Here is a 12,706-nt window from a genome sequence, read left to right as displayed (position 1 = left end):
CGAAAGTACAAAAAATATATAGTTATTATTATATAGTATTTGTTATAGAGGAAATTAAAGATGAATGCACAATAGTTATACACTTACACATACACATACACATACACTTAAAAAAAAATACATATGAACTGAGTTTGTTGGCTCAGCAGAGAAGTATTACAAGCATGAATAGAGTTGAGTATTTGAATAGAGAGTTGTTGTTGTTGGAATGGTTTTGTTTAAGAGTTTTTGTTGTTGTTATTTTGTGGTTCGGGTTACGATTACTCAAGACATACGCAGAAATCAATATAGCTTACAATGCACATAATAAATGTTACAATACAGTCTGTAAATGTATGTGTATGTGTGTGGTTGTGTGTGTGTGGGTCTTGATCAAAACTGCATTAACCTCAACCAAGCAGGACGAAAATCGTAGAAGGATTACTCGTTAGCTTTGTGTGTGAAATGCTCACCCGCTTTGCTTAAACGATGAATTTTGAATGATTTTCCGTGTGACGTTGCTGGGTATGAAATTGATTTGCTTTACAGCTACAGCTTCTTGTTGATGTTGACTGATCCAATTGTTGCAGCTTCGCTTCAGCTTCCTTCTAAGCTTGCTCGAATGCACTTCTACACACACGCACAGCAGCGGCTACATTGCTTTGCAAGTGGTGTGTGTGTGTCGTTGATTTGGAGGGGGAAGAGTGCGGGGGAGGTGTGTGTGTGTGTGTGAACTTAGCTTGCCGCTGCTGTTATTTCCTCTCACTGCTGTTGTCAGGCGCCGTTATGTGCATTTCCGGTTCCGCTTTCGCCGTTTTTGCTGCAACACTTTTTTTTATATTGTTGTTGTTTGTTTTTCTTTTCGTTTTGTGTTTTTTTTTAGTTAGTTTTACTTGTTGTTGAGTAATTGCATTTGTTCTTTTTCTAAAAGCCGCTTGTTAGTCTAATGCATTTTTTATGTATGTACATGGCTGGATGGATGGAATAAAAAACATGATAACAACCGCATCACACAAACACACACATTAGTTAAACTGTTGAACTTTTTCCTCTTGAGTTAATTAAACCACATTTTTTCATTATTTTTTTATTTTTTTTTGTGTGTTGCTTTCTTGTTGATGAGGAGCTTGTTGTGCTTGGAGTGCTTCGTGCCCAACGAGTGATTTATAAGAGGCAAATTCGTTTTACGCGCACCGAGATGAAGTTGTTGGTTGCCGGAGACAAAGTCAGAGTTGCAGTTGGAGTTTGGGGGAGCAACTCGAACTCGAACCCGAACTCACACAGACGCTCTTTCCGCTCGCTTCAGTGCGCTGACGAGAAGCCACTGACACACATTTCGAATGGCACGAAGCAGCGCCCACATAATGGCACTCAGCAGAGGCAGCGAAAGAGCGTGAGCGAAAGGAGCCAGAGCCACAGCGAGAGCGAGAGACGCGCGGACACGGATACGGACACAGACGATGGCGTGAAGTCAGCAGCGTCAACGTCAGCGCGAAGTTTCACGGAGTGTGAGCTACGTACGACGTAATCGCAACGTAACGAAACAACGAGCATTACGTACGTTCTAACACGACGTACAAAACGAATGCGAAACGAAACGAACACGAAACGAACGAACCGAGCGACCACTAACGAAGCTAACGACATAAGAGTCCCCTTTGTATCCCCCTCCCCACCCACCTACTCGCCTATACAACATTATGTTACAGTTTTCCCGCCCCTCTCTCTCTCTCACTCTTTCTCTCTCTCTTCCTCATTGCTCCAGGCAGGAGTGTGTGTGTCTGTGTGCTGTTATACAGCTTATAGCTTTTCAAACTTAATGTATGCGTACGCTTCACTGTACGCGTGTGTGTTTATGTGTGTGTGTGTATCTCACACGCTTTATATGTAGGTTGAAGCAATTTATAATAATTTTTTCATCAATCGATATGCAGTCAGAGTCGAGTGAGGCGATACATCAACTTTCCTCAATCCCCTTTCCCATTGACATTCCCATTCCTGAGTTTTGAAGTCAATTTGTATATCCTTGTGTATGTGCGATATACACTCGCATTCGTTTCGTTTCATATCGTTTAGTTTGTTGGTTAGTCATAAGTTAATCATTATTCATTCATAATACGATTCGTTTTCGGCACTCATAGGCTGTCAAAGGTTTTTGTGGCTTCAATTTCTGAGGCGCGAGCACATTTTGCAGGAAATCACTTTTCTGTATCCAGGGAGCAGTCGCGGCCTAAAGCACAATTGCTGCTACACACGCACACACACACTCACACTAGAACACTCGCACACATATATATTTGCCCGCATACTCGCACACCACAACATATATACACATTATTTTTCAACTTTTTGCACTGATATTTTCCTTTTTCTTTATGGTTTTATGTAGTTTCGCTTTGTTTCAAATTGTCCATTCTCATATTTTTTGCTGCTTTTGTATTTTGCACATTTTACACACAGTTTAATTTAGCGTTTGCTTTTGCACATACACTTCTTCACTTATTTTTTCCTTCATTCTTGCCAAGCAATTAAGTTGGCCTTTTTTTTGCCTCGGTCTCTGCTGCTGTTTTACTAACTGAAGCAGCAGCAGCAGCAGCAGCAGTTAAAAGATACATTTACAGATACATATAGTCTGTGTGCGTATGCGTATGCGTGCCAATACCCTGTGTGTGAATGTGTATGTGTGTGTGTGAGTGTGTGTCTATGTGTATTTCTGTGTATAATCTAACCCAAAAAATTGTTGTGCGGCAGCTGTGGGGCCCGTTTTGCGGCAACGCCGTTGTCCAACTAACTACCCTCAGAGAACTGAGCGCCGCTCGTCCGTGCCAGTCGCTGTTATAGTCCCATAGACAAAAATCGCATAGTCTTGTAGTCTGTGCGTGGTGAGTTTGCTCCATTTTGGTCTCCCCACTTTTGAAATAGTGCGAGAGCTCACTGAGTTTCCTGATTGCAATCAATGAATTTACATCGCGCTCGCGCAGTTTTCCTTAATTCTCTCAATTTTTGCTCTCCCACTCTCTAACTCTCTCTCTCTCTCTCGTTGGCTTTGTGTAATTGTATTTGCTGCTTGTGCGGCTAAATGAAAATTCCAATACCAAAATATGAAATGTGCTTCAAAATTCCTTTACTACTATTGCCGTCGTTGCACTTGACGTGCTGCTTGTTAACGTTACGTGATTCGGCCTTAGTTACGTTACGCGTCAAGTACGTTTGATCTGGCAACGCTGTGCGGCGCATTTAAATGCGCGCCCTAAAAGTATGCAACAGTTTATAGTTAGCGCAAGCAAAGACGAGTTTTGTGTGAAATGATAAACTGCTGCGATTACTTAACGTTTGTTCAACATACTATTCGATTTCAACAGTCATTTGTCTAAAGAAAATAGTTTGTTGTTGTATTCGGATAGTTATTATTGTACAAAAATTCATTTGTAGGCATTTTATATGTTTTATCACTTTTTTCATTGAGATTGCATTTTCAACATTTAATTTAGATTGCCAAATTGGGGTTTGTTGATTTTTATGGTGTTTTACTACCGTTTAAATGAGAGCTGTTAAATTTAGTGTTCTTCATATGTTTTGTTTATTTTATATCCACCTGTAATTAAAGTTTAAATTGTAGTAGACAAGATTTTGAACTTTTCTAAAATTTATTCGAGCTTCTCTGCATGTGTACGCTTGTGTTTGTCAGTGTTTGTGTGTGTGTGTGTGTAAGTGTGTGTAGTACATATTTTATAATACTAAGTTAAGTTCGCTATAAGCTAAACTATGTAATACTAGCAACATTCGCATCGCTTTGCCTTGCCATCTTCATGCCTTCGCCTTGCGCCCCCTCGGGCAACTTAGGGGCAACAACTTGGCAACTTAGGGGACAACTATTTACAGGTGAACTCCTCGTAGTTCTCGTCGCACAGTTCGCACTCGACAGAGCAACACCAGTGGAACTGACAGCGACACTGTTGCTTGCGACGTATGTGCTGGGTGTTGTGGCCACGCCCACAGCACAGCAGATCACAGCTCTGGGGGCCGTGGCCACTGCGATTGCAGGGTCGGCCCGCTGTGCCCAGTGTGCCAGTTTGAATGCTGCGCTCACAATAGTTGGGCGATGCCTCCAGGTAAACGAGCTCCATGCGCTTGGGCCAAACGAGCGCAGGTTTCTGTGCAACACCAGCACCAGCGGCTGCGGCTGCGGCGGCATGCTTTTTTCTGCAAAAAACATGACATGACACGACATGACATACTCGTATATTCCCTTTTTGGAGTTGCGACTCACCTGCTTAATACTAATCTCAGTCCACGTTTGCCTCTGACGGCTTGAACAGTTTTGGCTTTGTGATATTTCTGCATCAACTTGTCGCCAATCACGCTAAAGGGCGGCAAGCTAGTCCAGCACGTTTTCATGACACACGAGCCGCTGACGCCATGGCACTTGCAATCGGTGCGCAGCAGCTTTTTCACAATCTGCAAAAGGAACACGCTATGATTAAATAGAGCAATCAATTGCCATAACGTATACGCACCGTGCGCCCCACACGATTGTTGTGCAGATTCATAAGCGTACGCGAATCACGCTCCAACTCGCGGGCATCCATGAACTTGCGTGTGTATCGCATGCCAAAGTCCACATCCGCCGAGCAGCCGCCCCACTTCCAGTCCGGTGGCGCCGCCTTGTGCCGCACATCGCAGCCGCAGGTGGAAATGTTGCCTCGCGCACAAGCGGCAGTCACTGAGTACGCGGCTCCAGCGCTGGCTATGGCATAAGTATAAGCCGCCTCCCTAGAAGCTGTCGCGAAATGGCAGAGAATACACATCATTGCTGCGGTTACCACCTACAAAGCCAACAGACTTACCTATGGGTATGACATGGGAGAAGACGTTGCGCTGCCACACCCCCGAGCAGTTCCAGCGATGACCCCGAAACTGTTGCTGACACTCGCGTGAGCCCAGCTGCTGACCCTCGTCCAGGGCGATGAGGGCGTCGGGCATGTCGCTGCACAGCTGTCGCTGGGCCATCGTGAGGCCGGGTATGCGGCCGCAGAGCATGGCGGACGTAAAGCTGGATACTAATCTGACGAGAAAGCAACAACAAATAAATACTCGCGTTAATGACACCCCGTATAATTGATATATACTCGTATGCGCCGCATCGGGATTGGTTGTTGAGCTGTGCACATGCGACATTTTTATTGCGATTTTCACCTCTCACTTGCATTGCAAACACACGACGCGACCACCTGTGTTGTTGTTGTTGCTGGCTTAGAAACAGCAACGAATGCAACGCCATCGCATTGAGCCAACAATAAATAAAATATGGCAAGAAATATGCACAAACAAATGTGGATCGATCGATGGCTGAAAAGTCGTGCTCAATAAACGCCGCCGGCGATCAATTCATTTCCATTTCGTTTGCCGTCGTTTCGTTTGCAATGGCATTGCCATGGAAAAGCAACAGCAACAGCAACAGCCAACCAGCCACGAGTCAGCCAACCGGACAGCAGCCAATAAATGTTCCATGAATGGCCAATGGAAAACTGAATGTGCCGTATGCCAAAGATAAATGCGTTCGAGCTCGACTCAACTCGACTTGCAAAAGCTCGCGACTTGTGACTCTCGGCTGTTTATTGTTATTATAGCCAAAGCGAGGGGCGGAGAACAGGGGGGGGGGGGTAACAACGGGGGCGTAGACAGTTTTACTGTCAGTTTTAGTCAAAATAATGCCGCCAGCTCTATTATTAGCCATAATTACATGCATCTCCGCCATCTAATCACGGAGAAGCTTACTCGCAATTGGAATGTCTAATCAAGGCTCTTAAATTTTACTCTCTGCCTGTCTTTCTTGGGCCTTAAATGCCAATCCGCAGCTATGTGATGCTGGCTGGATTAATGAAGTGGTTTCATAATGACTTGTAAATTGCCATGCGAAAAAGAGATAAAGGCAGCCCCAAATACATTTTGCTATCATAAAGCAACATGCTTCAACTATCGTTCGGCTGTGTGATTAGCTCTCAAAATCGTAGGAAGAGCATATTGTGAATGAAACTGGAAGCCCGTGTGTTTATGTAGAGCCACTTCCCACTCGAACATTTCGAAAACTCAACTCGTAGAACATTCCATCGGATGCATAACGAGCTCAATTGTCTACCTGTCGATTGGCCAGCAAAACCAATCAAACAGCTGCGCCAACCGCAAAAAAAAAGAGGAAACCAAAAAATGCCAGCTCGCTCACATTAGAGTTTACACACGCTTTGACCAAGAGCTGAAGCTAAAGCTAAAGCTGAAGCTGGACCAGCTGCGCCACATCCTGAGGCCAAACAATTGCCACACCAATTCCCAATTCCAACTGGTTGCAACTCGAAGTCGAATGCCAATCGCCAAATGACTTGGCAACTGCTGCTTTCGCCCATGTCGCATCGAGTGGAGTGAGTCTCGGAGTGTTTCGTTTACAACAACGCACTTTTAATTGGGCCAATTAAATCAATTTACAGAAATTACACTTCTTACAAGCAAAAGGCACAGTCACATGATCTTGGCAACATGTCCTCGGGCGTTGCAGCAAATTAACCCTTCAACTGGCCACCAGACCAACGAGCTTCGACAATCGGCAATCGAGAGGTTCGCTTCGTTTTTTTTTTTTTTTTTGTTGTTTCTTCAGTTTGATCTGCGTTGTTGCTCATGACTTGTTGTACATGCTGTTAACATGCAGTTCGCTCGAGCAGCAGCGAAATTGGTAGTAAACTAATAATTAGGCTCGTTTAACAGACACAACGAACGATGAAGTCAGGATGCGATGCATCGGTGGCTGTGGTTGCTGAAGTGGTTTCCATGCTTCAGTGGTTGCAGCGGTGGCTGCAACGCACCAACCTTCAACTTTAACTCGGACTAAACTGTGTTGATCGATCTGTCAGCACATCCGCATACACGGCTTTCGTTCCTCAGTCAGTCAGTCAGGCAGTCAGTCAATAGCTTTTCGTGCGTTCGTACAGCGTGACCGTCATGCCCACCTCAATACCAACAGCAACAACAGCAGCAGCAATCAGGGGCAGCAATCTCTTTTCATCCGAGGCCTTTTGTTTTAGCTTTTAGTTTTTTGTTCCACATACTTTTCGTGCTTTATTTAATTTGTCTCTGGCACTTGAAGCGCTTTGCTCGCTTTGAGCGTTGAGCGTTGCCTGTTGCATGTCAACGCCGACAATTTCATCATCATCAACAACAACAACAACAACAGCAATTCATGGCTTTGCTATCCCTACCACTTCATACGCAACGTCAACAGTCCAAGTCACGTGTACTTGATTTGTGCTTTGTTTTCGCTGTGGTTGCTCCTGCTTCCACAACTCCGTCTCAGCTCTTTTATCTCTGGCTCTATATCGAAAGCGCAGGAATGGGAACGAGTCTCGCCTTCATTTCGTGACCCTTTTTTTTTGTTCTTTTGGTTTTATTTTGTTGTGCCGATTCAGAGCTTAGATTCTTGTGCCGACGGGCTCAACGTGCGATGCGTGAGAGAGCAAGGACCTGTCGTGAACTTGATACCACAGATTTTCGCCAGCAGGGTTGTCAAGTTGTATGTAAGTATATAAGTATGTCAGGTTGCTGCCCGATTTCTCACAGTGCACGCTTTTATTCTATAATAAATCATTTAAATGAAGCTGCGAGTATGATGTCAATTCTTATAGCAAAAATAAACTGGTTTTTACTACCCCCAACAAAATACTAAGTTATAGCCAAAAAAAGCGAAACTAATTAAAAATACAACTTAAAAAAACATCCAAGGAAAATATGTGAATAAATCTTGCTGAGAAAAACAATAAAAGAAATGTGCGCTCAGCCACGCAATGTCGCCATGCGAGTTTTTTTCTTAATTTTTTTTTTTTTGTGAAACCGAGTTTGGAAAAACGCTTTTCCAGTAGCTTACGAGATTATTTTTTGGATTACATTGGATTGACTCTTCCGGCTCAGCTACTCGATCGTATGATCGACGGCAAATATCGGCAAATAATTATTATTTTTTAAGTTTTTTTGCAATGATGATTATGATGATGGCTCGCATTAACAAATCGAAACTCGTTTTGCTGACAATTTTATGGTGCGGTCAGTCGAAACAAATTGAGCTGAACATCGATTGGGCATTGGCTAATCATTGAAATGACGCGCAAATCAACAAGAAGAAGAAAAAAATGGCAGTCTGTTGGCCAAGTCAATAATGTGCGGACTAGGAATCATTAAAAATGGATTAGGCCAGTCGCATAATTTAAACGCATTTAGAGGCAGGCTCCAATTAGCAGCACGCGGAGGCAACTGGCAGGCAGCAGCATGCAACTGAAACTGGAGCTGGAGTCTGTCTGTGGCTACAGTGGCTACAGACTGACCACTTATACATCTCGACAGCAGCATAAACATAAATGCACACACAGCCAACAGTCAATAACAAGCCAAAAACAGCAGCAGCCACAACGCGAGCAACAGCAACAGCAACAACTCGGGCAGCCAACACTCTCTTAATGCGTACTTTGGAGGTTCATAAAAATATGACTTTAATATTTTCACGCGCAGGCGTTGCAGCCAGACAAAACTTGAGCCAGTCTCAGCTAAAAAACGTAACCAGACCGCACTCTATGGACGTCCAGTCTGATCCCAAAAGGGCAGCAATCAATGCACTGCAAGAAAAGAAGGCAGTAAAACTAAATAGCTTCCTTTCTTTATCAATTTCGTTTTGTAATTTTTGTGAGTGCATTGTAAAGACAGAAAGCCTAGACATTTGGCGACCCACCGCTGTGTCAAATTGCTCTGGAACGCAGTCGGCATTCTGTGTTAGCTGCTGTTGGTCAACTGCAGACTGCAAGTTATGTGCGCAGTGTGCAGATATATTGCTGATGGTGATGCCAATGTTGATGGTGGGATCTGTTCATTCCGCATGTCCAAGTCCATGTGCTGTGGCGCTGTGGTAATTACATGGCTTGCTGACATGTTCATGGCGCTCTGCCTGCTGGCTGCACAATTTACGAGTGTGGACGCAGAAAATAAAGCGCCAATTGGAGGCGGAAGCCACAAAGCCACATTAATTCGCAAAACCCGAAAAGGAAAAAACAATGCAAACGTTTGAAAGTCAGCTAATCCCTGGCTCTATGTAAAGTGGGCGTGTGGAGTGCAAGCTGAGGAGTAGAAAGAGGAGTTGGAGGAGGCGGAGGAGGTGGAGGAGGCGCACGCAGCATACCGAAAAGCCATAAAGGCATGTTCAACATGCCATCAATAAAAACACAAATATTTGTTGTGACCCAGCCTTGGCCATGGCAATGGCAATGCAATGGCAAAGAAAAATGTCGCTGCCACGCGCAGACAAACGGCCAGCAACAATTGTGTGTGTTGTATGTGCCCCATTGTGGCATATTGGCGCTGCTCAATCCTGGCAAATACCAAAACGACGACGTAATTGACCAGTGAAAGACATATGACCATGGTCGAGGAGGGTTTCTCTGCTTTTGTGTTTCGCTGTGCTTAGCCGAGCCTAGCTGCGAGTTAGCTGCAACAGGTAAAAGCCAAAGCGGATCGTTCGTCATGGGCAATTGGCAAGCACAACACAAAAATATATATATATGTAGTTTACTGGCCAGCTGCACACTCAAACAGATCAACAGCAGATAGTTTTGTTTGTGCTCGAGTCGATCACTCATCCAAAAGTACAAAACGACCAAAAGCCGAGCGACCACCAGACCAAGCCCACCACATCTCTGCCTCTGTCGACGGCTCCCGCGCAGGTTGCAACCAACATAGCATTGACTTTGGCTTTAACTGCGACTGCGACTGCGACTGAGACTGTCTGGTTGTTGTTGCCCTGGGAACAGGAACCGCATTTAAGACCATTTTTGGCTTGTAACTGGCAACGACATGAAGCACTTGGAGAGCACTTGGATGTGCGGCCTGATCTTGATCGCAATTTGGACGTTTGTCTGCACGTTCAGCGAGCGTTCAATTGTGTTCAATGGATGTTACAACGAGTAGTTAGTTGGCCAGCTTTTTGTCTCTCAGTCTCTGTATGTGCCTGTTTCCTGTTATGTACAACAAGCCATTTGGTCGCTTTAAAATTGTAGTAACCCCAATTACAAGACATGCAACAACACTGCACCGATTGCTCTGTGCTCTGTGCTCTTCTCTTTGCTTGTTTCTGGGTTAGCACCCTTTTTTTTGTTTTTTTGGCCAGCTGTGAGGGCCAACCTGTTAACTGGCATGGCTCATTTCAGATGTTGTTGATGCGCATTGTGTTCAGCTCGTCTTCGTCGGCTGCAACACAGAGATAGTGAAGTGAAAGAGATAGAGAACGAGAGGAGGCGGCCCACCAGGTTCAGCCCACCACTTGAGCTGTGTGGCTGGATTGGAGCTGCGTATCTTTCAGATACTTGCAACTGACTGCACCAAGAGGCAATTAGATAGCAGCCAAACACACAGCCAAGCCACGTTGATGAGTTTATGGCAAAAATTGATTTCCAGTTGTCGTTGTAGTTGTTGTTGTTGTTATTGCTGCTCCCGTTGCTCCTTTTGCTGGCCAAGTCGTCGTGTATGTCATGGCTCTTGCTTTGATTGGCAAACTGTGTTCGCCTTGGAAAATGGCATTCGTTATGAGGCAGCAGCAGCAGCACCATCACAACATCTCTTGGTCTGTCCGACTGTCACTCTCTTCGTACGTCTGTCAGTTTGTTTTAGTTGCTGCGGCTGCCATTTAATTGCCCATTTTAATGAGATTTTTCAGCGTTTTCCCGCTGTCTGTTTGGAGTTTTTATTGCAACGCCTGTTTTTCCAAAGCAGAATCGAACGACCATCGACGATCGACGATCGACGCTCACAGATCGACTATCGACGATTGTCGATCGACGGCGATCTCATCGGGCGTTTTGTGTTTAGGCGGTTGTTGTAGATAACAATTTTACATACAATACATCTCCTTGTTGTAACCCAGATGAAAATTAGCGATTGCAGCGATTTTAACTGTTGTCTTCTTGTTGTGCCTCAATTGGCAGAGATCGACTGACAGAGACGGGACTGAGACAGAGGAAACAGTTGTCAACTGTTGCAGATGTTGTAAGTGATAAGCTCCCAAAATAGGAAAGTCAACTATGGCGATAACTCTGATACCCTAACATTAATGCTTTGGCTTATAAGGTGATTAATCTGTGTCCATTCATTGGCTATTTGTGTTGCCATTTATCACTTCTATACCTTATTTCCATAATCCAGAGTATGTATATTAAGAGTTTGTTATGTATTTTCCACATCTTCGGTTTTTGGCTACGTTGTGAAACAAACACAAGCACAATCACAATCACATTTACATTCACAAATACAATTCGATATTCGTTGGAGTATCATCATATTCTTTTCACACTCAAAGTGTTGACTTTAAGAACTTTAGAACTTGCCATAGAAATTTTGTTAAGCTATGCACAATTACAAAAGGCATATTTTATTTTTTATATACGAGTATTTCTATTTTTGTTGCTCGTTTCTTTTATGACTCTTTTTTCACTGGCGTTTTTCTTTTGATTATTTGCTTTTGATGAATCGCTGCAAAGACGCAGTCGCAGCGTATTTTAATGTTATTTTCTTAATGAACCGAAAGAGCAGACGACAGCAAATAGTAACGTCCGATAAATGTCAAGTTGGAGTTGCACAGTTTTAAGAGCTAGTGTGACTGTTGTTGCTGAAATAGTCGTAAGTTTCGATTCGATTCGTTTGCTTCGATTTATGTGTAAGTATGTGTTCATATGCTAATTAACACCTTCTGGGCGCGTCGCGTTTAAATTAAGTCATCGCCGGAGCGCCAAGATCAGATCATTGGATCACACTTAAATGCTTCAAGCAATATGCGCGGCAAAACTGGCCTCAGCCTCAGCTTCGCGCTTCAGTCTCAGTCTGAGTTCAGCTCGTTTATCACAAGTCGCGATTTCATTCATGCAAATAACTCAGCTCGACTCCACTCTCGAAGTCTCAGTCGCAGCTTTTGGCTTCCAGCATCATTCATCAGCACAAAAGCCGCACACGCACTGACCACGAACGACGCGAGCGATGCAAAGACGAAGAAGAAGAAGACGAAGACGAAGCCACCGCATTGGCAGCCACACGACAATCCACACACTTAGCCGCCGGTGTCTTCTTCGTTCTGTCCGCGACGCTGTCCGAGGGGTCTCCGACTACACGACTTTTTAATTTATGATAAAGCGCCTCCGACTGTCACAACGAAATTGCGGCAATAACCATAAACGGCGCAGCAGGTGAAAACTACCAAAAAAAAATATGCTGAATTCTTGAATATGTGAATACTGAATGCTGAATGCTGTGTTTGAGTGTTTGAATGTTGTATGTTAATTCACAGCGCGAGATAAAGATGCGTCTTCGACATCGTCCACATCGTCGTTGTTGTCGTCGTTGTCCCCTGAGCAGGAATCGTTTGCCCCGTCGGCATCGTCGGCTTCGTTGTGATGATCGCTTGAAAGGCTTAGACGGCGGCTACCCGGGTGCCGAGATTAACATAAATGCGGCTCATTAGTGACACAATTAAAGACCTGAGCCGACAATCCATAAGATTCACACTGTGAACCAAACACTACACGACACGACACGAGACGACACAACACGCAGCGTTTTGGATTCGAATCGGTTTGTGGGTTCGTTTTCAGTTTGAGTTTCGGGTTTTTTTCTGGTTTTTGTGTTTTCGGGACCCGGGTCAACCGTTGGGCGCGAA

The 12,706-nt window shown here is 44.4% G+C and overlaps 2 protein-coding genes across 17 annotated transcripts in view; both read right to left on the bottom strand.

Annotated features, from left to right (window-relative positions):
* LOC117568183 (trichohyalin) overlaps positions 1-2,794 on the bottom strand; it is a 44,230-nt gene extending 41,436 nt beyond the window's left edge. For 9 of the 15 annotated variants that reach the window (XM_052006190.1, XM_052006188.1, XM_052006187.1 and 6 more), the window contains exons 1-2: positions 2,709-2,794; positions 453-950 (exon numbers count right to left, since the gene is read on the bottom strand). The gene's annotated coding sequence lies outside the window, so the exon portion shown is untranslated. The remainder of the gene's footprint in view (positions 1-452; positions 951-2,708) is intronic. The other 6 variants (XM_052006197.1, XM_052006201.1, XM_052006199.1 and 3 more) reach the window with 1 other exon arrangement.
* Positions 2,795-3,614: 820 nt separating this feature from the next.
* Positions 3,615-12,706, bottom strand: LOC117568182 (protein Wnt-2). Of its 2 annotated transcripts, none has more exons than XM_034248629.2 (5): positions 11,185-12,706; positions 4,827-5,044; positions 4,497-4,759; positions 4,250-4,437; positions 3,615-4,182 (listed from the first exon to the last, which is right to left on the bottom strand). In XM_034248629.2, the coding sequence occupies exons 1-5, from the start codon at positions 11,238-11,240 to the stop codon at positions 3,852-3,854; spliced, it is 1,056 nt and encodes a 351-aa protein (XP_034104520.1). In that variant the 5' UTR covers positions 11,241-12,706; the 3' UTR covers positions 3,615-3,851. The 2 variants fall into 2 exon arrangements, with proteins under 2 accessions (XP_034104520.1, XP_034104521.1); XM_034248630.2 differs by having other exon boundaries at positions 4,827-5,039.

Source organism: Drosophila albomicans, chromosome 3 (genome assembly GCF_009650485.2).
Source record: "Drosophila albomicans strain 15112-1751.03 chromosome 3, ASM965048v2, whole genome shotgun sequence".
NCBI classification, from domain to species: domain Eukaryota; kingdom Metazoa; phylum Arthropoda; class Insecta; order Diptera; family Drosophilidae; genus Drosophila; species Drosophila albomicans.
The sequence above is the reverse complement of the archived record's forward strand: the minus strand, read 5'-3'. Positions and strand labels throughout refer to the sequence as shown.

What these genes read in the sequence shown, in the direction of transcription:
- LOC117568182 (XM_034248629.2), bottom strand. Translation starts at nt 11,240, where the DNA reads ATGTGGAAAATACATAACAAACTCTTAATATACATACTCTGGATTATG. An exon ending in ACAATCGTGTGGGGCGCACG is followed by an intron (nt 4,438 to 4,496) that starts GTGCGTATACGT and finishes TTCCTTTTGCAG; the next exon opens with ATTGTGAAAAAGCTGCTGCG. An exon ending in CTGAGATTAGTATTAAGCAG is followed by an intron (nt 4,183 to 4,249) that starts GTGAGTCGCAAC and finishes TGTTTTTTGCAG; the next exon opens with AAAAAAGCATGCCGCCGCAG.